This window comes from Chroicocephalus ridibundus, chromosome 17 (assembly GCF_963924245.1).
Source record: "Chroicocephalus ridibundus chromosome 17, bChrRid1.1, whole genome shotgun sequence".
Lineage (NCBI taxonomy): Eukaryota > Metazoa > Chordata > Aves > Charadriiformes > Laridae > Chroicocephalus > Chroicocephalus ridibundus.
This window is the reverse complement of record NC_086300.1, coordinates 1,182,563-1,207,299: the sequence shown is the minus strand read 5'-3', so window position 1 is coordinate 1,207,299 and position 24,737 is coordinate 1,182,563. Positions and strand designations below refer to the sequence as shown.

The following is a 24,737-nucleotide window of genomic DNA, read 5'->3' as shown; positions in this document are numbered from 1 at the left end:
CAACCAGGAGGGAGGGAGGGTCCCGGGAGCCGGTACCGGGCAGGGAGCCGGCGCATTCCCGGCGTTCCCGGGCGGGCGGACGCCGTGGGAGGCCGGGGATTTTCTCTCCCTCCCGTCCCGCCCCGGCAGCTCCGGGGCACAACGCGGGGGGGCTGAGCTCAGGAGAGGGGGGTCCCCTCCGAGGGGCGGTACCGCGCGGGGGGTCCTAACTTGGGAGTCCCATCCCGGGGAGGGGGATGCGACCCTGCGGGTCCCATTCCGGGGGGGGCGGTCCTGACTTGGGGGTCCCATTCTGTGGGGGTGGGCTGCTCCTGGGTGTCCCGTCGCACGGGGGGTCCGACCCTCACGGGATCCAGTCCTCGGGGGTCCCATCCCATGGTGGGTCCCAGCCTGGGGGTCCCATCCCAAAGGGTCGATGCCGGGGGTCTGAGGTGGGGGGTCGCACCCACGGAGGTCCCAGATTGAGGGGGGGGGGGGGCCTAGCCCGGGGGTCCCAGCAGGGAGGTGCCCTCCCGGGGGTCCCAGGGGACGGCGCAGGGCGCAGGGGGGGTGCTGGGGGGTAGCCCCCCCCAGGGCGGGGACAGGGCGAAGGGGGGGGTCCTTCTTTGTGTGTGGCGGGGGGGGGATGCGGTGACCCGGGGTGGGCGGGGCGTGTGCCAGCGCGCGTGCTCCCACCGCCTGCTGTGCACGCGCAGGTATGGCCCCGCCCCCCGGTGCGCACGCGCGGGAGCGGTTCCCCCCCCCCCGCAGGTGCCCGGTGTGACGGCGGCGGGGGGGGGGGGGGTGCGGTGGGTGCGGCCCCTTTAAGGGGGAGTGCCCGGAAGGGCGCGCGCCCCGCCCGGCCCCGCCCCCGCCCCGCAGCGCACCGGCCCCGGTGGGGCGCGGTCCGTGCGGCGGTAGCGGGAGGCGGTGCGGGACGGGACGGGACATGGCGGGGCCACCGCCGCGGCCGCTGGGGCTGTTGCGGCTGCTGCCGGGGCTGCTGCTCCCGCTGCTCCCGCTGCTCCCCGCCGCCGCCTTCAACCTGGACCGCGCCTTCCCGGTGCTCAAGGAGGGCGCGACCCCCGGCGGCTTCTTCGGCTTCTCGGTAGCGCTGCACTGGCAGACCGAGCGGCGGGAGCGCTACCTGTGAGTGCGGGGGCGGGCACCGTGTCCGGGCTCTCGGGGGGCTGGGAGGCGGGTCCAGGCAGGGGGGTCCCGCCGGGGGGAGCGGAGTCCCGGGGCTCGAGACGGGCGGTGTCCTTCGTGAGGAGGGGCGGGTCCCCCGTTGGGTGCGGGTCCCCGGGGCGTGCGGGTCCCCCGTGGGGCAGGGCGAAGGTCCCCAGGCTGTGCTGGCCGCCGAGGTGAGGCAGGAGGAGGAGCTGGAGGGGGGGGCTTTGGGTGCAGGGACGGGGGTGTCCCGGGGGTCTAGGTGCTGAGCTGGGAGTGGGGGGTGTTGAGGGGGGGTGTCTCTCCCTCACCCCAGAGCCCTGAGCTCAGGGCGAGGGGGGGTGTATGCTGTAAAATAGCTCCTCGGGTGTTTGCCCACTGCTCGTGGCTTTGCTTTGCACCCCTTTATCGAAGGGGTCCCATCCTGACCCTGGGGTTCTCCCCCTCCCCTTATTCCCCGGGTGCCGAGCGCCCACTGTGGGGTCCCTGCTCAGGACCCCGGTGACCTGGGGCAGGAGGCAGGGACACGCCGCAACAGCACCGGGGGACGCGGAGCCTGGCAGCCACCCGGGGAGGTGGGGGCTGTCCCCACCCGCGGGGTCCCGGCTGGGCACCGTCTGCGGGCTGGTTGCAAAGCCCCTCGTGTCCCCCCTTTACCCCTGGCCGCCTCTGTCCCCATCCAGCAGCCCCCGGTCTGCCGGGGGGGTGGGGGCCTGGGGAACCTGTTGAACTGTGGTTCCTGCTGCCGAGCGAAACCCCAACAAAAGCCCTTTTCAGCCGGCGCGTTCCCCGTGCAATCCCACCACTGTCACTCGCCGTGTCCCCTGCTGTCCCCCCAGCTCAGCTGGACACCCCCCCCCCGCACGCGTGGGCAGCACCCCATCGCTCCTGGGCGGAGGTGCGAGTTGCATGTTCCTGCTGGGGAGAAGGCGTAGGGGTTGGGTTGGGTTTTTTTTCTCGCTTGAGGGCACAAGTTTTTGCTGGCTCACCCTCCCGTGGAACTCCTGGCTGCGGGGGGGTGGGGGGTGGCCCTTCGGAGACCCGGAGGGCTCCCTCTTTTCTGCCGTGCCCGTGGCGGAGGGACCGATGGCAGCTGCTGGACCGAGGCATCTGCTGCTCCACATTCCAGAGATGCATTTCGGCCGCTCGCCCCACCGTGGGACGTCCTGTTGTTGCTCCTGTCCAGGAGGGAGTGAAGCCGTTCCCTGCGGAGCAGCTGGGGGGGGTGCAGGACCTGGCTCAGCCCCCCGGAACCGCTTCTCCCCATGGGGACACATTGGCTCCCATCCATGGCTGGGTTCCCACAGCTCCAGTGGTATCGGAGCTGCTGGCGGGGGGACACTGAGGTCGGGGTCCTGGCTGGCGCTGGGGTGGATCGCCTTGTCCATCTTCCCGAGATGATGGTGGTGGCCGTCACTGGGATTTGGGGGGGTTTTGGGGGGTGTTTGGCCCCGGCAGGGGTTAGCGATCCCCCGGCGTGGCCCACGTGGCCCGTGCGTGTCTGAGCGTGATGCTGGCGAGGCGCGGAGGCTCTGCCGTCTGCGGTGGGGGGGAAACAGTTTTAGAGTGTGAAACCCCTGGGGGATTTGCACCCGCTTTCCCTGGGAGCCCTCTGCTGCCTGGCCCCATTGCGGGGAGACAGGGCACCCTTGTCCTTGGGGGTGCCCATTGTCCCCAACCTGGGGTGTCAGTTGTTCTGGGTGGATGGCACAGTCGTGCCGGCACAGGCGTGCTGGGGGTGGTGAGCCAGGGCTGCAACCTTTTGGGGGGGGGGGGGGGGGGAGGCAAACCCGCTCCCCTCCCTCAACCACAGGGGCTCCTGCTGCCCTTTGCTCGCCAGGCATGCCCGCGCAGGTGGGGACAGGAAAGGGATGCTTCCTGACACCATCATCCCTGCCAGGGGGGTGTCCCGTGTTTTTTTTGGAGGGGGAATCTCTGCCTGGCCTTGCCCTGATGCCGCTTTGGCCGTGGGATGTGTGGGGCTGGCGGTGGGGCGAAGAGGGATGCTCCGGAGCAGGGCTGGCATTCCCCACCTCTCGCCCACGTGGGAAGAGCCGCTTCCTGGCTGGGTGCTGGCGGGGGGCCGGGCTGGCACGGCACAGCCGGCATCATGCCAGAGTGTCCCCCTCTTCCTCCTTCCCCGCCCCCCACCCCCCCTCCCTCGCCGCCGTGTTTTTCGTGTCCCGGAGCTGTGCCCATGCAAAGGTTTGTTTGCTCGCTCCTCCCCGGGCCAGGTGAAGGCAAGGTGGAAGCGTTATCTGCCTCCCCGAGATTAAGAAACTCCTTCAGCTGCCAGTGCCGGATCCGACCACTCCCATGGTATCCGCTAGGGTTCGGCTCATGGCTGCACTGGTGGGACCCAGCGGTGCCAGGAAAACCCGACCCATGCAGGTTTGGGGGGTCCCTGAATGACATGGGGAAACTGAGGCACGGTGCCTCCATGCCGGGGAGGCAGGAGGCAGCACCCACACCTGCAACGCTCTGTGTGCCTCAGTTTCCCTACTGTCTGCGAGGGGGAGCGGGAATCTGCCCGATGCTCAGGCATCCTGCTGGTCCCAGCTGGCCGGTAGGGAGGAGGAGAGCGGGTCCGGCAGAATTCCCAGCTTTCCCTCCCCCTCGGTTGGTTTTCTGCCGGTTGCCAGAGCCGGCCTGGCCGCACTCCCCCTGCCTTGGCTGGGGGCCGGTGAAAGCTGCCGGGGTCCTGTGGGGCTGCGGCTCCTTGGCAGGCCTAGGGGGGACGGATGCGTCGGGGCCGGCATCCGGGGGGGGTCATCCATCCGTCCATGCATCCATCCCTCGCTGCTCTGAGGAGCCGTCTCTTCCCCCTCTCCCGTCTCCTTTCCCGCATGGGCATCAGCAGATCTGCCTGCTCAGGGCTCCCGGGGAGGGGGGGAAGTCAATCACTGCCGGCCCCCATTGTAAATGTAGTGGTACTGGGGGGGCCGGGGGGGTGGTGGGTGTTTGGGGCTGGCCTGGAGCAGTGACTCTTGAGCAGGGGTGGGCTGTGCTGGGGTCACCCCCCAGTTACCCACCTTTGGCGGGTCGGGGGGGTTGTTGGGGGCTGGACCCCCCAGCCCCGTCGCGGAGCTGAGATCTCAGTCCCTGAGCTTGCTCCAGCCCCGGGGTGGGGGGAGGTTTGGGGTCTGAAACCCTGGGGGGGGGATCCCCACAGCCCTGAGCCGGGTGCTGCCTGCGGGGATGGGGTGGGATGTGCCGGAGCCCCCACCCTCCTGCCCCTCGGCGCTCGTCACCCCTCCAGCGTGTCGGGAGATGGATGAGGTGCTGCGCGCGCTGCCCAGCTGCTCTCCGAGGGGGGAAGTGGGGCCGGGGGGGGGTGTTTGGGAGCCCCCCTGTTGCTGACCCCAGCCCGCCATCGGGCCGGATCCCCCTTCGCCATCCTCCGCATGCCTCTCCCACGCCGGGGGCGGATGAGTTTCGGGGCTGGTCAGTGCCCTGGTGCCGAGACCATCCGGCAGCCGCCTCTCCCGGTTCAGCCAGCGCTGGCGGGGAGCCCCCCCACCACCATGTGTGTCGTTCCCCCCCAACCCTGGTTTACCAGGGCGGGTTAGGACGGGGCACGGCCTCTCGCATTCCTCCTCCCTCCCTCCCCGGCCTCCCCCTCTCGCTGCTCTTTGACCGTCCCGGGGGTGTCTGAGCACAAAGCCTGGGCTGAGCCCCATCTCCTCATGTCCCGTTCCCCCCCCCCCACCCAGCCCGGGTGGGACCAGTGCCACAAACTGGTCCTGGCCTCCCCAAGACGGGAGCCTCAGCATCCCAGCTCCTGGGTCTCGACGTAGCTGGGCTCTGCATGGCACCCTGGGGCATGTGTAGGTGGGGGACACCTCTGCATGTCCCCCCCCTGCTCTGGTGGGGCTCAGAAGCCCCCAGCATCCCACGGACACCCCCCCTGCCCTGGGAGCAGAGCCTGCGGGTGGGCTGCTGTGCCGGGAAGTTGGCTGGAGGCAGTGAGACGCCGGAGCCGCTTGGCTTGGGCCGGCTCCCCCCTCCCCGGGACCCGTGGGGCACGGCCGTGAGGAGCGATGGTGGTCAGGAACGGCTTCGCGTGGAGCTGGGGTCCGGCCGAGCCGGGACCACCCGGGGAGGCTGGGCACTGGTCCCGGCCGTGGCATGCCCTGACGAGGGGCCGTATGCGTGTCCCTGTCCCCAGGAGCCGTGCTCACGGTGGGGCAGCACCCCAGGGGTGCGGGTCCTGCTGGGGCCAGGTGGCAGGACCCCCCCCGAGTTCTCCCTCCAGCCCTGAGTCACTTCCCCTCCAGATAAATGGGCACAATGGTGCCCCTTGTCCCCCCCGCCACGTCCCTCAGGTGTATGGGGTGGGGGGGGCAGGAATTAGGTGGGGGGCAGATTCCTTTGCTCCAGGTTGGAAAAAGTCGGGAGGAAACAACCTTGCCTTCGCACCTGGGGGGGTCCCGCTTTCCGAGGGGGATGTGGATGCCGCTGCCACCCCCAGCCCAGCATTCCCGGGGGGAGCTGCCCCCCATTGCACCCCTTTGGGGGCTCTTCTGTGAGTGATGCCATGGCCCCCCCCGGCCACCTGCAGCATCTGGCTGACTCAGCTGGAGCGATGCTGTCGGCGGTGCCCATCGGCGGGCGCGGGGGGCCCCGACATGCCGGTGCGGGGGCTGCCTGGGGCCCCACATTCCTCCTGCGCCTGGGCTTTGAGTCAGCCGCCCGGCGCTGCCCGGACGCGCCCGCGCGGCCCTCGCACTGCTCAGCCCTGCCCGGCGCAGCCTCCCCGCGGCTCCCGGCGCGCCAGCAGCGGGATGGGGACAGCCGGAATTGTCCCCTGTCCTCACCGGTGGCAGGGCTGGCCAGGCTGAGAACTGACCAACTCGTTACCCCAGTGACCTGTGATAAGGTCTGGGGGCTGTGGCGGCTACCTGGGTGCCTTGTGTCCCCCCCCGGCAGCCCGCCTGTGAGCAGGGACGCGTTTCCTCTGCTGGCATGGTGTGGCCATGCCTCCTCCACGCCATTGTCCTCACCATCCCGAAGGACTTCCCGGCGGAAAGGCTGGCCCTTTCCGGAGCTCCCCGGGCATGCCGGGTCCTCCTGCCATCCCCCAGCCCCACGGCAGGGCTGTGGGGGACAGGACCCACTACCTGGGGGTCCTGCTCTTCCCGTGGGTTTTGGGGGGGTTCAGGTGGGTGCTGGGGTCCCTTCAGCATCCCCTGCACCACGGGGGGGGGTAGCGCACGTGGAGCTGGGTGGCGGGGGTTGTGTCTCCAGCCGGGGCACCCCCCCCAGGGATGCCGATGTCCTCCCCGCTGCATGGCACTGCCATGACTCAACCGGGATGTCTCTGCCCGCCCTGGGGCCTGAGTCACCCCCGGAAGGGTGCTGGCACCCCCGGGACCCCCCGGAGCGGGTGGAGGCAAGCCCGGACCCCTCCCGGGAAGAAGGACACGTGTGCGCCCTTCCCGCTCCCGGGGTCTCTTCCCATCCCGGTTCCTCTGACGTTCCCTGGCATTCCCTGGCACGGCGGCGGGAAGCCTGTCTGCCGGACACGCTGCAGCTGCGCCGCGGGGGCCCCGGCCTCGCCGCCGGCTCAAAGGTTGGCTGGGAAAAGGGCTGCGGCTGTTTACACAGCCCGGGGGGGCCCCGCGCTGGCGGCGGCTGGATCGTGCCGATGGGCTCCCCGCTTTGCCGTCCCGGCGAGTGCAGTTTGCCAGCGTCAGCCTGACCCCCTGTTCCTGCATCCCCTCATATGCCGGGATGGGGGGGCTCAGCCGTGAGCCCGTGCTGGCATCGGGTCCTGCGAGGAGGGGGCAGGGAGCGTGTCTGTCAGTCCGTCCCCCCCGCCCGGAGGGGCGTCTGTCCCTTTGCTGCCCTTCCAGCGCTCTCCTGCACCCACGTGCCGGGGGCGAGCAGCTGGTTGCTGCCACCCTGTGCCCACCCAAGGGGACCCCCCCCTTCCTGCTCCAAAGATGGGGCTGGGGGTCCCCTGTCCCCTCCGCCTTCATTTGGGGGTGTCAAGGTGTGACGTGCTCCGGGGATGCATCTCCCGTCCCCCCGGAGTGTGTCCTGGCCACCATCGCACCCACCACCCCCTCCCCGGGGCAGCCAGCCTGGCTTTGCACCCCCAAAAGTGATGCGGAGGGCACTGGGGTGGGTGGACCCACTGCCCCCCTGTTTTCTGCCCCCCCAGGCTGCTGGTCGGGGCCCCCCGAGATGTGGAGCCGGCAAACGGCACGCGGACGGGCGCCGTCTACGCCTGTCCCCTCACCGCCTCCACGAGCGACTGCCAGCGGCTCGACATCCAGTTGAAGAGTACGTGGGCACCCCAAAACACCCCCCGGCACGTGGGGGCTCTGGGGGGGGTCCCCACTCTCATGCTGTCTCTCCCTCACCCAGGTGAGCCGGACAAGGCCATCATCGATGACATGTGGCTGGGGGTGACGGTGGCCAGCCAGCGGCAGCCGGCCGGGAGGGTGCTGGTGAGTCCACGTGCACCGCAACGTTTCACACGCCTGTGCTGGTGCCAAGATGCCGCCTCGCACGGCTGCGCCAGGGAGCTGCTGGTCCTTTCAGGTGTCCCCAGCGTGGTGGCACCAGGCAGGCACTGCAGGGCTTCCCCTGTCACCTCCCTCTCTGCCTGTCCCCTGGGGCGGGGAGCTGTGGGGCGACGGGGTGCAGGGACCCCTCTCCTGGCAGGGTGTACTGGTGTGGACGGACCGACGCTCTCGGGAGCATCACAGGGACGTCTCAGGTGCTTTCAGGAGTATCTCAGGTGCTCTCAGAGATAGGAGGAGCATCTCAGGAGCATCTCAGGAGCTCTCAGGAGTATCTCAGGTGCTCTCGGGAGCATCCCAGAGCATCTCAGGGACATCTCAGATGCTCTTGGGAGTGTCTCAGGGACATCTCAGGTGCTTTCAGGAGCCTCTCAGGTGCTCTCAGAGCATCTCGGGAGCTCTCAGGTGGCAGGACAGTATCGTGCCCTATAGCCCATCACACCCCAGGCAACGCTGGGCAACGCCCCCGATGTCTGGGCTGCATTAATGGCAGGGCAGCGTCCCTGTATACGGCCTGACACCAGGATCGGGGCAGAGGCAGCGCATGGGGCAGGGGGTGGTGGCCTCGGGGAAGGAGGGGGCCGTAGCCCCCCATTTTTGGGGTGCCGCAGGCGCTGAGAGGGGTGCTGTGCTGTGCCGGCAGGCCTGCGCTCACCGTTACACCAAGGTGCTGTGGTCGGGCAGCGAGGACCAGCGGCGCATGGTGGGCAAGTGCTACGTGCGGGGCAACGACCTGCGCCTCAACATCAGCGACGAGTGGCAGACCTACCACAACGAGATGTGCAACTCCAACACCGACACCGACGAGACCGGCATGTGCCAGATGGGCACCAGCGCCGGCTTCACCGCCAACATCATCTATTTCGGGGCACCCGGTGCCTACAACTGGCAAGGTGTGTGGGGCTGGGGGGGGACGTCTGGTGCCCACACCCCCACGGGACACCCCCTCGTGCGTGCATGGCCACCTGTGTGTGCACGCACCTTGGAGCACACGCGCGTGTGTGTGTGCTCGCACGCACCGCAGGGGTGCAAGGGGAGCGGGTGCTGAGCTGGGGGCGAGGGGCTGTCCCCCCACTGTGGGGTTGACCCCCCCGGTCCCCACCAGGTACCGACTACATGCTGCAGCGGGAGATGTGGGACCTGCACGACTTCTCCTTCCCCAACAAGAAGAATGGCAATACCTATATAGGTGTGCGGCAGCAGGGCAGGGGGGCTTTCCCCCACTCCCCCCCCGCCCCACGATGGTTCCTTGGGGGGATTTGGGGCGAGGAGGAGGTTTGGGGGATGTAGACTTAGGGAGCAGCCTTGGGAGCGGATGCTGAAGGGTTATGGGGTTTGGGGGGGGGGGGGGGGGGGGCGGGCATAGTGTGAGCAGGGGGGTGGTGGTGACACCGTGGTGTTCAGGGGGTGATGGCGATGGGGGGGGAACACGGGGATGGCGGGGGGTTCCCGTGCTGCTGGCCCCCGCTCACCGTGGGGGGGTTTGCGGCAGGGTACACGGCGGAGGTGGGCAGCGCGGTGCTGCAGCAGGACGCGGTGACAGTGGTGACGGGCGCCCCCCGGTACAAGCACACGGGCGCCGTGTACCTGCTGAGCCGCAGCCCCCAGCAGACGCTGCAGAGGAGCCTCCTGCTCCCCGGACACCAGGTCGGCTCCTACTTCGGCAGCGCCGTGGCCCTGGCAGACCTCAACAGCGACGGGTGAGGCCGGGGGGGCCGGGACCCCCCCCAGCTCCAGGGGGTTGGGGGGGTGGGTCTCTCCTTGGGCATCCCACAGCTCGAGGGGGTCTCTGTGGGTCATAGCATGGGGGCACAGCTCCAGGGGTGGGCGGATCGCCAGATTTTTTTTAGGGGGGCCATCTTTTTGTGGGTCTGGGGGGTGGTCCCCTCTGCTTTTGTGTGTCGGGGGGGGGTGGTGTCACAGGCCCCAGCCCCAACCGGCCCCTTGGCCCCACAGGTGGCAGGACCTGGTGGTGGGAGCCCCCTACTACTTCCAGCGCAAGCAGGAGGTGGGGGGCGCAGTCTACGTCTACATGAACGAGGTGGGGGGCTTCCAGCCCCACCCCAGCCTGGTCCTCACCGGTCCCAGTTACTCCGCCTTTGGTTTTGCCGTGGCCAGCATCGGGGACATCAACCAGGACGGCTTCCAGGGTGAGGGGCTGGGGACCCTCGAGGGGGGAGCCATGGTGGGGGGCACAGCAGGGCTGCCTTGGGGGTGTGTGGGGGGGTCTTCAGCTAGGAGGGGATCCCACCTGAGGGGCTGCGTTGGGTCTCTGGAGAGGTTTGGGTGAAGAGGAGGAGATGGGGGGGATCTTGGTTGTGGGGGGTGTTCATGGAGGAGAGGGGCTGGGTGAGAGTTGGGTGTGGGGGGATTGAAGATGACGACCCTCGTCCCCTGTGGGGCTGACCCTCCTCTTCTCCCCACAGACATCGCTGTGGGGGCTCCTTTCGAGGGTCCCGGCAAGGTCTACATCTACCACAGCAGCGCGGAAGGGCTGCTGGACAAACCCCGGCAGGTACCGGCCCCGTGGGGACCCCTCGCCCAGCATCCCGGACCCGGGGTGCAGCGGGTAGGTGCCCGGATCTATGGGGACGGTGAGCAATGGGTGACACCGCCCCCCCCAAATCCAGGTGATCAGCGGGTTGGATCTGGGCCCCGCCAGCACGCGGACCTTCGGGTACTCGCTGAGCGGGGGGGTGGACGTGGACGGTAACTTCTACCCCGACCTCCTGGTGGGCAGCTTGGCCGAGAGGGTGGTCCTGCTCAGGTAAGGGACATGGGGACAGCGGGCGTCCTGCAGCCCTCTGTCCTCCCTGCCACCTCCCAGGGACGGATCCTGCCTCTGCCAGCACCCCCCGAGGTGGGCACGGAGCGATGTGCCCGGCTCCGGGAGCTGGCACCAGGCAAGGAGGAGCTGTGCCGCTGCGGGGGGCATGGGGGGGGATGCTCAGCCGATCCCCGTCTCTGCCCAGAGCTCGGCCCGTCATCAACATCTTGAACAAGACCTTCACAGTGACCCCCAGCAAGGTGGACCCTGCCCGGTGCACCCCCGATTCCTGGTGAGACTCCCCCCGGTGCAGCCAGTCCCGCTCGCGGCACCGCGGTGCCGGCACCTCCATTCACGGCGCCTTCCCCCCCCCAGCATCACGGTGACCGTCTGCTTCGCCTACAAGCAGAGCGCCGGGGACCCCAAGTACCAGGAGGAGATCAGTGAGTGCTGGGGGGGCAGGCGGGGGGTGTCCACCAGCACTTGTGCAAGGGTGCGGGCACACCCGGGGGGACACGCGTGGGTGTGCGGGGGGGTGTGAGCACGGGTTTGGGGAGGGCGTGAGCGCGTGTCGGCGTGTGGGGATGCACACGCGTGTGTGTGCAGGGGATACGCCTGCACAGGACGGGTTGCGTTGGAGGCACGCGCATGCGCGACGCCAACATCACTCCGCTCTCCCCCAGCCCTGGAGTACACCCTGGAGGCTGACAAGGACCGGCACCCCCCCCGCGTCAGGTTTTTGGGGACCCACTCTGCCACCTACCACGGCGTCTTCCCCATGCCCAGGACCCGCTGTGAATCCAAGGAGCTCCTGCTGCTGGTGAGCGTGTGTGTGTGCGCACGCGAGTACACGCGTGTTTGGCGTGCACTGCGAGTCCGTGGGGCTGGAGCTCCTGGAGATGGGGAGGTGGATGGTGGGGTGTGGAGGATTTGGGGAACAACAGGGCCAGGAAAAGAGGTGGAAATCCATCCATCCCTCCCTCCCTCCCTCCCTCTATCCATCCTGTGATGAGTTTGTTGGGTCTCGTCAGCAGGAGCTGGTACCCCAGTTGTGGCCGGGGGCTGCCTGGCTGCAGCTGGGGCCGGGGAGGGAGTCGGGGCTTTGCCGTGATTTCTGCCACCCCGCAGGAGAACATCCGGGACAAGCTGCACCCCATCGTGCTCTCCATGAACTACTCGCTGGTGGAGAAGTCCAGGACCTTCCAGCTGGGTCCCCACTCCCTCGACGCCTTCCCTGTCCTCAACCAGGACCAGTCCCACGAGAACGAGACCAAGGTGCCGGGGGGGTGATGGAGATGCCGGGCTGAGACTCCCTGGGGGGCGGGAGAAGGCTCACGGGGACGTCCCTGTCCCTCCAGATCGAGTTCCAGAAGGAGTGCGGCTCCGACAACAAGTGCTACAGCAACCTCCAGCTCCAGAGCGGCTTCGTCACCGACCAGAACCAGCCCCTACCCAGGTGACAGCGGGTTCCTCCGTGTCCCCATCCACTTCTACCACCCGCTGCGCCACCCCTGTCGGCCGTGGGTCACCCCTCAGCACCCCCCGGGCTGTGCCGGGGGAGAGGGGGAGTCTCTGTCGGGCTGAGGTGTGCTGAGCGGGGAGGGTCTCTGCGCAGGCTGAACGGTACCCAGGTGCTGCAGTACAGCCGGGACGTGCGGAAGCTCTACCTGAGCATCAACATCACCAACGCGCCCACCACCCCTTCCAACGGCGAGGACGCCCACGAGGCGCTGCTCAACGTCACGGTGCCACCCAGCCTGCTGCCCTCCTCCGTCCGCCCGGTAGGCGACGGCGTCCCCCTCCCCGGCTGCAGACGGTGCAAGAACCAGGGGGGGAGGGACTTCGCCGGGACCTTCCTCACCCTCTTCCCCTCCCCAGAGCGGAGCCTGTACGGTTGCAGAGACGGTGCTGTGTGAGCTGGGCAACCCTTTTAAGAGGAACCAGCGGGTGAGTGCTTCCCCCCCAGCCTGTTTTGGGGGTTCGGGAGGCAGGCGGGGTGGCCGGCTGAGCTGCTCCATGGTCTCTCTGCGCTGCAGGCAGAGCTGATCATCGTCTTCGAGGCCATCGGGATCATGCTGGACACGCGGGAGATCTTGGTGTGGCTGGATTTGTCCACGTGAGTGTCCCCGGGTGGGTGGGAGTGGGCTGGGATGGGGGTGCCCGGAGCGATGGCGGCTCCTCTCGTGCTTGGTGGAATCGCGGTGGTGGATCGGGGTCGTACCCGGTGGCGTTACTGCTCCGGGAAGGACTGGGAAGCAGGGTGGGCAGGACGGGGACCCCACGGCTCCTGCTGGGGCAGGGGAGGGCTGCCCCACGCTGTCGGGGGCTGCTCGGCGGTGGGAGGCACTGACCCCGGTGCCTTGGCAGGCAAAGCACCCAGGAGGACCTGCAGCCCGTGCTGGCCAAGCTGCTGGTGGACTACAGCATCCAGTCCTCGCTGGCCATGTGAGTGCAGCAAGGCTGTGTGTGTCCCCCCGGTCCCTCTGCGTCCCCTCCGTCTGCCCCACCTGAGTCTGGGGTGTCAGGAGTGGGCATGGCCCCCCCTGTGCCCCAGGAATGGGGCAGAGGGATGCTCTGGAGACGCTCCGTGCCACCTCTGCCCCCCTCGCCATCCCTGTCCCCCCCCCAGAGCCCCCTCCCACGCCCAGTCGCACTTCAGCGGGACGGTGGTGGGTGAGTCGGCCATGCGGAGCGAGCAGGACGTGGGCAGCCCCCTCGCCTTCGACTTCCAGGTGAGCCGGGGGGCGGCCAGTGCCCGCGGCAGGGGGGGTCGGGAACGCCGGGTCTCCATCTCCCGCTCTGCTCCACAGGTGACTACCAAGGGCGAGTCACTGGGCAACCTGGGCACCATCCTGCTTGGCTTCGAGTGGCCCTACGAGATCCCCAACGGGAAGTGGCTCCTCTACCCCACCGAGATCCTCGTCAACGGCAACGAGACCTGCCAGCCCCCCGGGGGGGTCATTAACCCCCTCAACCTCACCGTGAGTCACCTTGTCCCTGCTGCTCCGCAGGGATGTGTCCCTGCCCCACAGCGTGGGGACTTCCAGCCCTGTCAGCCCTGGGTGGGCAGAGCTGCCCAGGCTCTGACGGGGGTCTTTGCCCCCCCCAGTTGCTGGAGGACCAGGCTCCGTCCCGGCGGAGACGGGAGCTGGAGGCCCCCGAGCCAGCCGAGCCCCCCGTCACCCTGGCCACCGCCAAGAAAGCCAAGTCGGAGGTGGTGCTGGTGAGTGGGTGCTGCGGGCGGTGGGGTGGGGGTCCGGCAGCCCCCCACCGGCACCACTGTGCATGCTGCTGCTTGGCACCCGCGCTCTGGCTCCCCCCCGACACCCCCTTCCCCCTCGTCTCCCAGAGCTGCTCCAAGGGCACCGCTCGCTGCATCTGGTTCGAGTGCCCCCTCCTCCAGACCCAGCACCCCACCACCTTCAGCGTCCGCGCCCGGGTGTGGAACAGCACCTTCATCGAGGTCAGTGCGGCGCCGGCCGGGGATGGGGGGGCACGTGGGGGGGACAGGGCCGGGCTGCTCCCTTGGGGACAGTGCTGAAACAGGGCACCGAGTTTGACAGGCCTCAGCCCAGCGGCTAACACCCATCCCTTACCCCTTCTGTCACCCACATCCCCCTATTCCATCACCCATGTACCCCCCCCTCTTCCCTTATCCACGTCCCCCCCCCTCCATCGTCTGTGCACCCCCAGGAGTACAGCGATTTTGACCGGGTGAAGGTGGACGGCACAGCGACGCTCTTCCTCCGGACCCACGTCCCCACCATCAACATGCGGAACCACACGGTGCGGGTGAGTGATGCCGGAGCCTCTGACTGGGACGGGCTGGGGGGGACTGGGGCCACTGGGAGCTCTTCCCACTGATGAGGCTCTTCTCGGCCCTCCCAGTTCTCTGTGGACGTGGACTCGGAGCTGACGGAGGAGCAGCCGGCCGAGATCGCGCTGTGGCTGGTGCTGGTGGCGGTGGCGGCCGGGCTGCTGCTGCTGGGGCTGATCATCCTCCTGCTCTGGAAGGTGAGGGGGGGCCCAGATCCCCCTCCCAGGGAGGGGGTGCAGGAACCCTGCTGAGACCTGACGGGCTTGTGTCACCGGTGGCTGCCATCCTACCCGCCTGGCTGCGGGATGCTCGGGAGCGGCGGGTGGAAGGTGCCCCCCCGAGGGTGGAAGGTGCCTGGCTGCCAAGCGATGAGGAAGAGGAGCAGAGAGAACCCCGACTTTCCCCCCCCCAGTGCAAAACATTTTGGGAGCTGCAAAAAAACCCCACGCAAAGCAGGGCTGGGTGGTGGCACCTCCTTGCCCCATGGCTCCCACCTCCCCCTGTTCTGAGGGTCTGGGAGGTCTCCAGCCCCCTGGGACCCCCCTGACTCCCCTGGGGACCCCCCCTGGCTCCCTGGGACCCGACTCTCCGGCCAGGAGGGGTTTCGTGGGTCTGCAGGGCCACCCACCCACAGCATCCCCAGGGGTGAGGGTGCGATGGGGCAGCTAGCCGCCCCACGGGGGTGGCCAGGAGCGCCCCCGTCCCCTCTCCCGTCCCCCCCTGACCCCTGTCACCTCCTTCCTCGCAGTGCGGTTTCTTCCGGCGGGCCAACACGCGGGCCATGTATGAAGCCAAGGGGCAGAAGGCAGAGATGAGGATCCAGCCGTCGGAAACCAAGCGGCTGACGGACGACTACTAGTTGGGGGGGCAGCCCCGCTGCCCCCCCTCCGGGTGCCCACGCCACCCGCTTGGTAATGCCCCGCGGGGCCGGCTGCAGCGGCATCTTCCTCCTCTCCTCTTCCTCACTGCCTCATCTCTCCCGCTGGACCCTATGGGGTCCCTATAGGGCACAAGGGGCTCCGCGGGGGTCTCTCTCCAGGACTGCTGCTCCCTTTGCCTCTGCTCTTTGCCGGCTCTGGGGGTCTCTCTCTCTCTCCTTCACCCTCCGGTGTCACCCCCCAGCCCCACGCTGACCCTCTCCCCTCCCTCTCCCCGCAGTGCCACTTCTTCCAGCGGACCCGCTACTACCGGATCATGCCCAAGTACCACGCCGTGAGGATCCGGCAGGAGCAGCGCTACCAGCCTGGTGGCCTCCTGCCCCGCCGCCGCAAGAAACACTGGGTGACCAAGTGGCAGGAGCCGGAGAAGTACTACTGACCCCCCTGCCCGCCCCCCCCGGCCCCCTGTGCCAGGGGAGCACCAGGGCCGGTGTTTTTGACTTTGCACAAGTGCATCTCTCCCTGCCCAAATCCCCCTCCCCTCCTTCGGATGCGGCTGCATCTCAGCGCTGGCTTCTGCCTGCTCCTCTCCGCTTGCCCGGGCTCGCAGCCCCGCTCTCGCACGCTCGTGCCTTGCACGCTCAGGGGGACGCGCCCCCCCCCATCCCCTGAGGTGACCACTGCTGGTCTCAGAGTGCCTTCTCCCCGCCGTTCTGCGCAGACACTCCTCCTGCCGTGTCCCGCACAGGTCCTTGCACCCTGTGACCCGTCCTCGCAGGCCGGGACACATCCCTGCGCATCAGGACACGTCCTTGCACGCGGGACACGCTCGCCCCACACCCCCCGCCCATGCACCCCCCCTTCCCTCGGCACTGGGTACATGCTGTGGTGGGGAGGGGGGTGGTGGGAGCTCGTTCCTTCCTCCCCTGCCGCCGCCTCCTCCCCAAAGTGGTGCAGGGGCCCGATCCTGCATGTTCACAATCCCCCCCCTAGTCTGCATCGGACGCAGCTTTGGCTTGGGGGGGGTGCAGAGCGTGAGGTTGTGTCCCCTCTGCCCGCAGCCTCATCTCCTGGGGTCTGTCCCACGCCACGGACGCTGCCCCGCGGGTTAAGTTATTCCGTGTCTCTCCTCGGCGTTTTGGTGTTGAGCCCCGTAGCGCGGTCGGTACTGGGGGCTGGGGGGTTCCCACCCCCCCCGGCCCCTGCTCGTCCCCCCCCACCCCCCGCTGGGGCCAAATAAAGCCTCGCTCTGGGATTTGTAACCTCTTGCCTCCGCCGTGTCCTGGCTGACGGCGTGATGGGGGGTGCGGGCTGGTGGGGTGGGGTTTTCTTTTGCGGGGGGATACCCTGGGCAGAAAGGAGTGCGGGGGTGGGGGGGCCGGGCAGGGGTATTGGGGGAGAAAATGTCCCAGGGATCCCGGGGATATTGGGGGCTAGTAACCCAGAGGTATGGGGGGCGATGCCGGGGGCGGGGAGGGCTCAGCCCCCCCGGGAAGGGCTATCGGGGCGTCCCGGGCCATAAGGGCTTAAGCGGCGGGTCGGCTCCGGGCGCGAAGGGGTTACAGCGGGGGGGGCGTGGCCTCCTGGACACGAGGGGCGTGGCCAAGGCGAGGGGCGGGGTTGTGGCGGGGCGGGGCGGGGCCGGCGGCAGGGCGGGCGCTGATTGGCGGCGGGGCGGGTTGTTTGCGCGCGGCGCGGCGGGGGCGGGGCGCGGCCGGGCCGGGGGCGCGGGGCCGGGCGGGGGTCGCCATGCGGCTGCTGCGGTGGCTGGGCAAGCGGGCGGCGCTGGCCGGCGTCCCCACCTACATCGAGCACTTCAGCAAGTTCTCGCCGTCGCCGCTCTCCATGAAGCAGTTCCTGGACTTCGGTAAACAGCCCCCCCCGACCCCCCCTCAGCTCCACCGGGTGGGTACCCCGGGGGGAGACATCCCCCCCCCTTCCTCCCGGAATACACCCGGTGCGGGGAAATACCCCCCCCCCCCGGTATACGATAGATACTCCGTTTGGGGGTGGTGCTCCGGGGAGGGACCTCCGTGTACATCCCCCCCGCCGCCCCCGGGAAGTACGCACCACCCCCACCCCCCCCCGGGAAATACGCCCCCCCACACACCACCCGCCGTAAATAAATACCCGGGTGGGGAGGGGGGGCGGTGGGGGCCGCCCTCGGGGAGGGCCCTGCTCTAGTGGGTGTCTGGGCCTGGGTAACTATAACCCCCCCCAAAATTACCCGGTTATTAGTTGCGGGGGGGGGGATGTTACCCCCCAGGTGTTCCCTGGCCCGGGTAAATTTCTCGCACCGCCCACACACCCCACACCCCCCCCCCGGGAAATCCCCGCTCCTGGGTAAATAACTGGGACTGGGAACATGGACTCTTCAAATGCACCTGCTGGGGGGGGAATTCCCCTCTGCCTCCCCCTATAACCACTCACGGGGGGTGTCACCCCCCCGTGGGCAAGTAACGACCTGGGTAAGTACCCCCCTGGAGAACAGCTGGGTGGATATCCCCCCCCTTGTCCCTCTGCATAAATACACCCCAGGTAAATACCCCCCCCGTGGGGTATCTTCTCCCCCCCCGGGTAAATAACCACGTGTGGGGTACCTCCTGCCCCCTCCGGGTACATAACCTCGTGCGTGGGACCCCCCCATCCGGGTGTTCCCTGCACCCCCTGGTCCCCCCCAGCTGGGTAAATACCCACCTGGCCCCCCAGCACCCCCAGGGTGGGTGGCACAGGTACCCCCCCGGGCAGACAGCCCGGGTAAATACCCCAGGGAGGTGGAGATCCCCCCCACCCATCGCTGTCACCTGTCCCGGCCCCCCCGTGTGTCCCCCCTCCACAGCGGTTTTAATGTCACTGCTATATTTACCCGTGTCCCCACTGTGCTGTCCCAGGTCAAGGCTGGCGGCTGCGCCCTGGGGGTCCCCTGCCCGCCCCCACCCTGGTTCTGCCCCGTCCCACCAGCACCAGGCCCCCCCTCGAGTCCTCTTCACGTTTGGGCTCCATCCCCTGTCCCTTGTCCCCAGGGATGTGCCCCTCCAGGGGTTCGGGGGCAGCTCTCCCCCCCGCACCTCGCCGGACACCGCTCCTGGCTGGGGACATCGTCCCGGGGACACCTCGGTGTGTCCCCGTGGCAGAGGCAGCCCCCACCCCGGTGCCACCGGGCTGAGGGTCTGGTTTGGGTGTCCCCAGCTCTGACGGTGGCCCGGGTCCTTCTCCCATCCGAGTCGCCCCCGGGGGGCTTCCAGCCCCAGTCTGGGCTGTACTGGGCTGTACTGGGAACCCACCCTGTTCTCCCACCAGGCTGAGCCTTGTCCCCCCGCCCCCAGCCCCTCCAGTGTCCTGGGGGACCCGCTGCCTCCTGCTCCGCTCCAGTCCCCCCAGTGTCCCCCAGTGCCCACCAGCAGAGGAGCAGGAGCAAAGCCAGCCCTGAGGCTGGGGGTGTCGAGCGGGGGCTCAGCCCGTGTCCCCCCCACCCCGTCAGGCTCCAGCAATGCCTGTGAGAAGACCTCCTTCGCCTTCCTGCGCCAGGAGCTGCCCGTCCGCCTCTCCAACATCATGAAGGAGATCAACCTGCTGCCCGACCGCGTCCTGCACACCCCCTCCGTCCAGCTGGTCCAGAGCTGGTGAGACTGGGGGGGCTTGCGGGGGGGGCACTGCCACCACGGGTCCTGCTGATGAGGGTCCCGCCATTGTAGCTCGTGGGGGTCCCACCGCTGCTACTTGTGTGGGTCTTGCTGCCACCACAGGTCCCACTGTTGTTCATGGGTGTCCCACTGTTGTAGCTCAGGGGGGTCCCACCAGTAGCATTTGAACGGGTCCTGCTGCCACCACGGGTCCTGCTGCCACCACGGGTCCTGCTGCCAGGGGTCCCACTCCCGCAGGTCCCACCGTTGTCACCCAGAGGGTTCACACTGCTGTCATCTGCCTGGGTGCCACTGTGGGTCCCACCGCTGTCACCTGCAGTCTCCCATTGCCACCGTGACTCCTCCCACCGCCGTCGCTCAGGGGGGGTCCCGCTGTCACCACAGGTCCCACCACCACCACGCGTCCCACCGCTGCCACCGACCGTCTTCCCCAGCAGGTCCGGAGGGAGCTGCCGGGGGGGGGCGGCAGGGCGGGACAGGGATGGATGGATGGCTGGCAGGGCCACCCAGCTGGTGCCGTGCCATGCCCTTGGGTGACAAGAGCTACAGGCCCTTTGGGGAGACCCCCATGCCAGCAGGGTGTCCCCAGCCACCCGGGGGGTCACCAGTGCCACCCCCATGTCCTGCCCCCCTGAAAGGGCCAAGCCGGCCCTGGTGGCTGGGGGGTCCGTGTCTTCGGGGGGGGGTCTGGGTGTCCCTTTAAGCGCTGTCCCCCTGCCAGCGCGGGCAGCGTGAACCTTCTCCCAGTGCCACCACGTGACGTGTTGTTTGTGCAGTGTCCCCAGCCCCTGCCAGCACCGCGGCGGCAGGACCCAGCCGTGCCACCTTCCCACAGCCCTTGGGGCAGGGGGGGCACCCCAGATCACAGTGACCCTCATGCTCCCCACCCCTTCGGAGGGGCTGCTGTCCCCACGTGTCCCCAAGGGCCACCATGCCAGCAGGGCGATGGGACAAGCTTGCCCCCGCCCCCAGGCACAGTGTGGTTTCATGGGGCAGCAGCGTTTGCGGGGGGAGGTCCTGGTTGAGGGGATGCTGAGCCCCTCTCCCTGCCCCAGGGCACCCTGCGCCCCCTGGGGTGTCCCCTTCTCTCTGGGGGGGACACCGGGTCGGGGGTAACCGGCTCCTTCCCCAGGTACGTCCAGAGCCTGCTGGACATCATGGAGTTCCTCGACAGGGACCCTGAGGACCAGGCCACCCTCGGGCAGTAAGTTGGGGGGTGACAGCCTGTCCATGACACCCCTTGTCCCCAATCCTGGGGTGTCACCTCCTCCCTGACTCGCACTGGTGGGAGCTGGTGTCACCTGCACCCCACGTCGACCCCAAACTGCCCTCCCCACCCCGCCGTGCCCTGAGCGTCCCGGTGCCACCAGACTCTGCTCCGGGTTTTCCCCAGTGCCACCAGCTCCTGGGGAAACCCGGCCTGGCTCGGGGCTCTGCCCGGACCGGGTGTCCCCCGGCCCCATCCCCTTCCCCTGCCCAGGTTCACGGACGCCCTGGTCACCATCCGCAACCGGCACAACGACGTGGTGCCCACCATGGCGCAGGGCGTCATCGAGTACAAGGAGGCCTACGGGGACGACCCCGTCTCCAACCAGAACATCCAGTACTTCCTCGACCGCTTCTACCTGAGCCGCATCTCCATCCGCATGCTCATCAACCAGCACAGTGAGCGGCCCCGGGGGGGAGCCCTGCGCCGGCACCCCCTGCCCCGTGCGTCCCCACCAGCCCTGGGCATCCCTGGGGGTGTCCCCTGCCCTGGCACCCCCTGCCCCGCGTGACCCCACCAGCCCTGGGCATCCCTGGGGGTGTCCCCTGCCCTGGCACCCCCTGCCCCGCGTGTCCCCACCAGCCCTGGGCACCCCTGGGGGTGTACCCTGCCCCGGCACCCCCTGCCCCCCGTGTCCCCACCAGCCCTGGGCATCCCTGGGGGTGTACCCTGCCCCGGCACCCCCTGCCCCCCGTGTCCCCACCAGCCCTGGGCATCCCTGGGGGTGTACCCTGCCCCGGCACCCCCTGCCCCGCGTGACCCCACCAGCCCTGGGCATCCCTGGGGGTGTCCCCTGCCCTGGCACCCCCTGCCCCGCGTGTCCCCACCAGCCCTGGGCTCCCCTGGGGGTGTCCCCTGCCCCGCGTGTCCCCACCAGCCCTGGGCATCCCTGGGGGTGTCCCCTGCCCCGGCACCCCCGTGCCCCAAGTGTCCCCACCAGCCCTGGGCATCCCTGGGGGTGTCCCCTGCCCTGGCACCCCCTGCCCCAAGTGTCCCCACCAGCCTTGAGCATCCCTGGGGGTGTCCCCTGCCCTGGCACCCCCTGCCCCAAGTGTCCCCACCAGCCCTGGGCATCCCCCCACACCCCTCAGGAGCGTGGCCCCCAGTCCCAGGGATCCTGCCCCAAGCATCCCCCTGCCCCACATGTCCCCCCCCTGCCCCAAGTGCCCTCTCCATCCCCAGGATCCTGCCCCTAGTGTCCCCCCCAGCCCCAGGGCTCCTGCCCCGAGCAGCCTCACCAGCCCCAGTTGGCCCCCGGGCACATCCCAGCCCTGAGCTCCCCCCACAGCCCTGCCAGCGCCAGGCGTCCCCCCCAGCCTCAGCACCCCCCCATGCTCTGCCTGCTCCAGGCACCTTCCTGCCCTCAGGTGCCCCCCTGGTCCTGCCCTGGTGCATGTCCCTGTCCCCGTATGTCCCTTCCCCCCGACCCCTAGCCCAGGGAGGGGCACTAAGCACAGCCTTGGGCACAGCCTGGGGTGGGGGGCTGTGGGGGTGTCTCTGGGGCTGGGGTGAGGTCCCTATTGCTCACCGTCCCCCCCTGTTCCCCTCCCCAGCGCTGCTCTTTGACGGCAGCACCAACCCTGCGCACCCCAAGCACATCGGGAGCATCGACCCCCACTGCAGCGTGGCCAACGTGGTGAGAGGTCCGTGGGGACCGAGGGGGTCCCACCCCCACGGGGGGCACGAATGGGGAGGGGAGGGCGGAGGTGGGCAGTTGAAGGTTCCCCCCAGTCTTCCGCCCGACCCCAGGATCTGGTTGTTCGGGAGCCGTTTGTGTCGTGAGTTTTGGTGGGCCTCAGCCAAGATGTCTGCGGTCCCCTGTACTTTGGGGTCACTTCAGAAGACCCCAGAATCTTCCTGGATCTGTAGGAATGGAAAATATTTGGAGGGGGTGGGGGAAAGGGGGTCCCAAATCCTCCCCTCACCTTCGTGCTGGGGGTGCTGACCCCTCTGCCTCCCCCTCCCAGATGCCTACAACATGGCCAAGCTCCTGTGTGACAAGTACTACATGTCCTCGCCCGACCTGGAGATTGAGGAGGTGAACGGTGAGGCCAGGCTGTGGGGGGGTGTCCCTATGGCGGAGTGGGGGGCGTGGGAATTCTTGGGCAGCTCGTGGGGCGTTGGGGAGGATGACGATGCTGACGGACGCTCTCCTCCTCCCTGCAGCGAGCAACTCCCAGCAGCCCATCAGCATCGTCTACGTGCCCTCGCACCTCTACCACATGCTCTTTGAGCTCTTCAAGGTAACCCCAGCCTGGGGTGGAGGGGGCAGGAGGGAGGTTGGGGGGGGGCGGTCCCCTAAACCGCAGCCACCTCCGTGCCCGCAGAACGCCATGCGAGCCACCGTGGAGAGCCACGAGAACAGCCCGCGCCTGCCGGCCATCAAGGTGATGGTGGCCCTGGGCCAGGAGGACCTCTCCATCAAGGTGTGTAAGGGACCACCAGCTCCATCCCGGAGGGGTCCCCAAGCCCAGCTTGGGGGGTTCTTAGTTGGGGGGGGGGGCGGGGGCAGTTCGGAAGTGGGGTTGTCACCCCCCCGCACATCTTGCAGATGAGTGACCGGGGCATGGGCGTCCCCCTGCGGAAGATCGAGCGTCTCTTTAGCTACATGTACTCCACCGCCCCCACCCCACAGCTGGGCGCCGGCGGGGCCCCCCTGGTAGGTGCCCCCCCTGGTAGGTGCCCCTATGGTGGGTGCCATGGGGACCCCGCACGGCCCTGGGGGGTGGGGGACGGGTGCAGGTCTGCGGCTGGGGGTGGCCTGGGGACATTCCAGGGTGCCTGGGGGTGGTGTGGGGACATTTCAGCGTGGCATTGGGGGTGGCACGGGAAGGTTTGGGCTTGGCGTGGGGACGTTTGGGGACATTCTGGGAGTGCCTGGGTGTGGTGTGGGGACATTTCAGGGTGGCTGGAGTGGTTAGGGGTGCTTTGGGGGTGGCACAGGGGGGGTTGGGCTTGGCATGGAGACTTTTGGGGACACTTAGGGGCAGCTTAGGGATGGGAGTGCCTGGGGGTGGGATGGGGGTGTTTCGGGGTGCCTAGGAGTGGCCTGCACATGTCTGGGAGTGGCATGGGGACACTTGGGTGTGACATGGGGACACTTTGGGGTGGTGCGGGGACGTTTGGGTGTGCCTGGGGAGGTTTGAGAGTGGTGTGGTGACCCCTGGAGGTGGCACTTGGAGGCTCATGGGTGCGTGTGGCGCTACTTGGGGTGGTGGGGGGAGGCTTGGTGTCCCCTGGGGGTGCTGACCCCAGCACTGGGGACCCCCCCCGCATCTTCCCCCCCCCGCCCCAGGCCGGCTTTGGCTACGGCTTGCCCATCTCCCGCCTCTACGCCAAGTACTTCCAGGGGGACTTGCAGCTCTTCTCCATGGAGGGCTTTGGCACCGACGCCGTCATCTACCTAAAGGTGGGTCTTTCCCCCCCGGTTAGGGGGGGTCCATGGCCTCTGGGTGGGGGGTGGGGGGGCGCAGGGCCCTCCCCAGCCCCGCCGTGTCTCCCACAGGCTCTTTCCACGGACTCGGTGGAGCGATTGCCGGTCTACAACAAGTCGGCGTGGCGGCACTACCAGGCCAGTCAGGAGGCGGGCGACTGGTGCGTCCCCAGCACCGAGCCCAAGAACACCTCCACTTACCGCGTCCCCTAGGGCCCCCCCTCCCCGGGGGCTCGCTGCCCCCTCCAGGCTGTCGATAGCCCCTGGGACTCCCCCCGGGGTGTCCCCCATCACCCCAGGGTGGTGTTTTATGCCGGCGTGGTGTTTTAGCATCCCGGTTCTGCCTCCCGCCGCCGCCGCGGCTGTTCGGGCTCACCGGGAAGCGTGTGAAATGTGGGGTGGGGGGGTCCCAGCCGGGTATGGGGTCCCAGCACCCCCCCCGCCTTGGTGGCACTTAGGTACGTAGCTGGGGGTGGCGTTGGAGCAGCGTGGAGGGGGTGGAGCCCCTGTTGCGTCCCCCCAGCCTTGGCACCCACCCTGGGGGGGTGCACCCCAGGGGCAGCAGGGGACTGGTCCTTCCCCAGTATGACCAGTAGCACCTCCCTGCCCCTCCAGCCCTGACAGGGTGGGGGGACCAGTCCCGAGCCCCCCCTGCCAGCTCCCTGCACCATCCCTGGTATTGCACTACTCAGCTGTTCTCACCTGCGTGTTTCCCCCCCCCCCGACCCCCGCACCCCCTGCACCGCCCCTGGGGTGGGTTCCCTACACGTGATCTGACCCCCCCGCGAACCTCCCGCAGACCCCCCCGCTGTCAGTAAATTGGATGTTGACTGAGCTGCTGGCATGAAGTTTTAGTGTCTTGGGAAAGCCCCCTCTTTGTATTCTCCCCGCAACGCGGGTCACTGCCCCCCCCCCGCCTCGCCATGCCTCAGTTTACCCACCCTGGGACCACCCGGGCTTGGGAGGAGGCCGCTGTGTCGCACCACCCTGGGCGCAGTCACAGGGTGGCACCTGGGGACGCAGGTCCTGGGCAGGAGCCATGCTCTGTGCCCTGACTCCGGTTGCCCCCCCAGCCTGGCACCAAGCTCCCCCCACCCCGTGTTGTCCCCCAGCCCGCTCCCAGTCAGGCTCACACTGGTTACGCTGGTTTGCACTGGCCCTTGATACCCTTTTATTTCCTGGGGCGTCCCCTGGGGCACCGTGTTTGGGGCTGGGGGGGGGGTCAGCGTTCACTCCCCACACCTCGACTTGG

The 24,737-nt window shown here is 68.8% G+C and overlaps 2 protein-coding genes across 3 annotated transcripts; both read left to right on the top strand.

Annotated features, from left to right (window-relative positions):
- Positions 1 to 742: 742 nt before the first annotated feature.
- ITGA3 (integrin subunit alpha 3) lies at positions 743 to 16,362 on the top strand. Of its 2 annotated transcripts, XR_010073600.1 has the most exons (26): positions 743 to 1,128; positions 7,316 to 7,437; positions 7,522 to 7,604; positions 8,323 to 8,572; positions 8,785 to 8,868; positions 9,172 to 9,379; positions 9,636 to 9,829; positions 10,106 to 10,194; positions 10,310 to 10,446; positions 10,652 to 10,738; positions 10,822 to 10,889; positions 11,130 to 11,266; positions 11,575 to 11,721; positions 11,805 to 11,902; positions 12,062 to 12,227; positions 12,325 to 12,393; positions 12,483 to 12,562; positions 12,814 to 12,891; positions 13,076 to 13,178; positions 13,257 to 13,427; positions 13,556 to 13,669; positions 13,796 to 13,909; positions 14,140 to 14,238; positions 14,335 to 14,460; positions 15,012 to 15,174; positions 15,422 to 15,559. XR_010073600.1 is itself a non-coding variant. In XM_063354664.1 (25 exons), the coding sequence occupies exons 1-25, from the start codon at positions 929 to 931 to the stop codon at positions 15,578 to 15,580; spliced, it is 3,183 nt and encodes a 1,060-aa protein (XP_063210734.1). In that variant the 5' UTR covers positions 743 to 928; the 3' UTR covers positions 15,581 to 16,362. The 2 variants fall into 2 exon arrangements, 1 of the variants encoding a protein (XP_063210734.1); XM_063354664.1 differs by lacking the exon at positions 15,012 to 15,174 and having other exon boundaries at positions 15,422 to 16,362.
- Positions 16,363 to 16,821: 459 nt separating this feature from the next.
- On the top strand, positions 16,822 to 24,319 carry PDK2 (pyruvate dehydrogenase kinase 2). Its single transcript, XM_063354624.1, has 11 exons — positions 16,822 to 17,008; positions 18,623 to 18,764; positions 19,918 to 19,989; positions 20,266 to 20,450; positions 21,606 to 21,695; positions 22,020 to 22,097; positions 22,219 to 22,295; positions 22,380 to 22,478; positions 22,604 to 22,711; positions 23,348 to 23,461; positions 23,558 to 24,319. The coding sequence occupies exons 1-11, from the start codon at positions 16,891 to 16,893 to the stop codon at positions 23,696 to 23,698; spliced, it is 1,224 nt and encodes a 407-aa protein (XP_063210694.1). The 5' UTR covers positions 16,822 to 16,890; the 3' UTR covers positions 23,699 to 24,319.
- Positions 24,320 to 24,737: the final 418 nt, after the last annotated feature.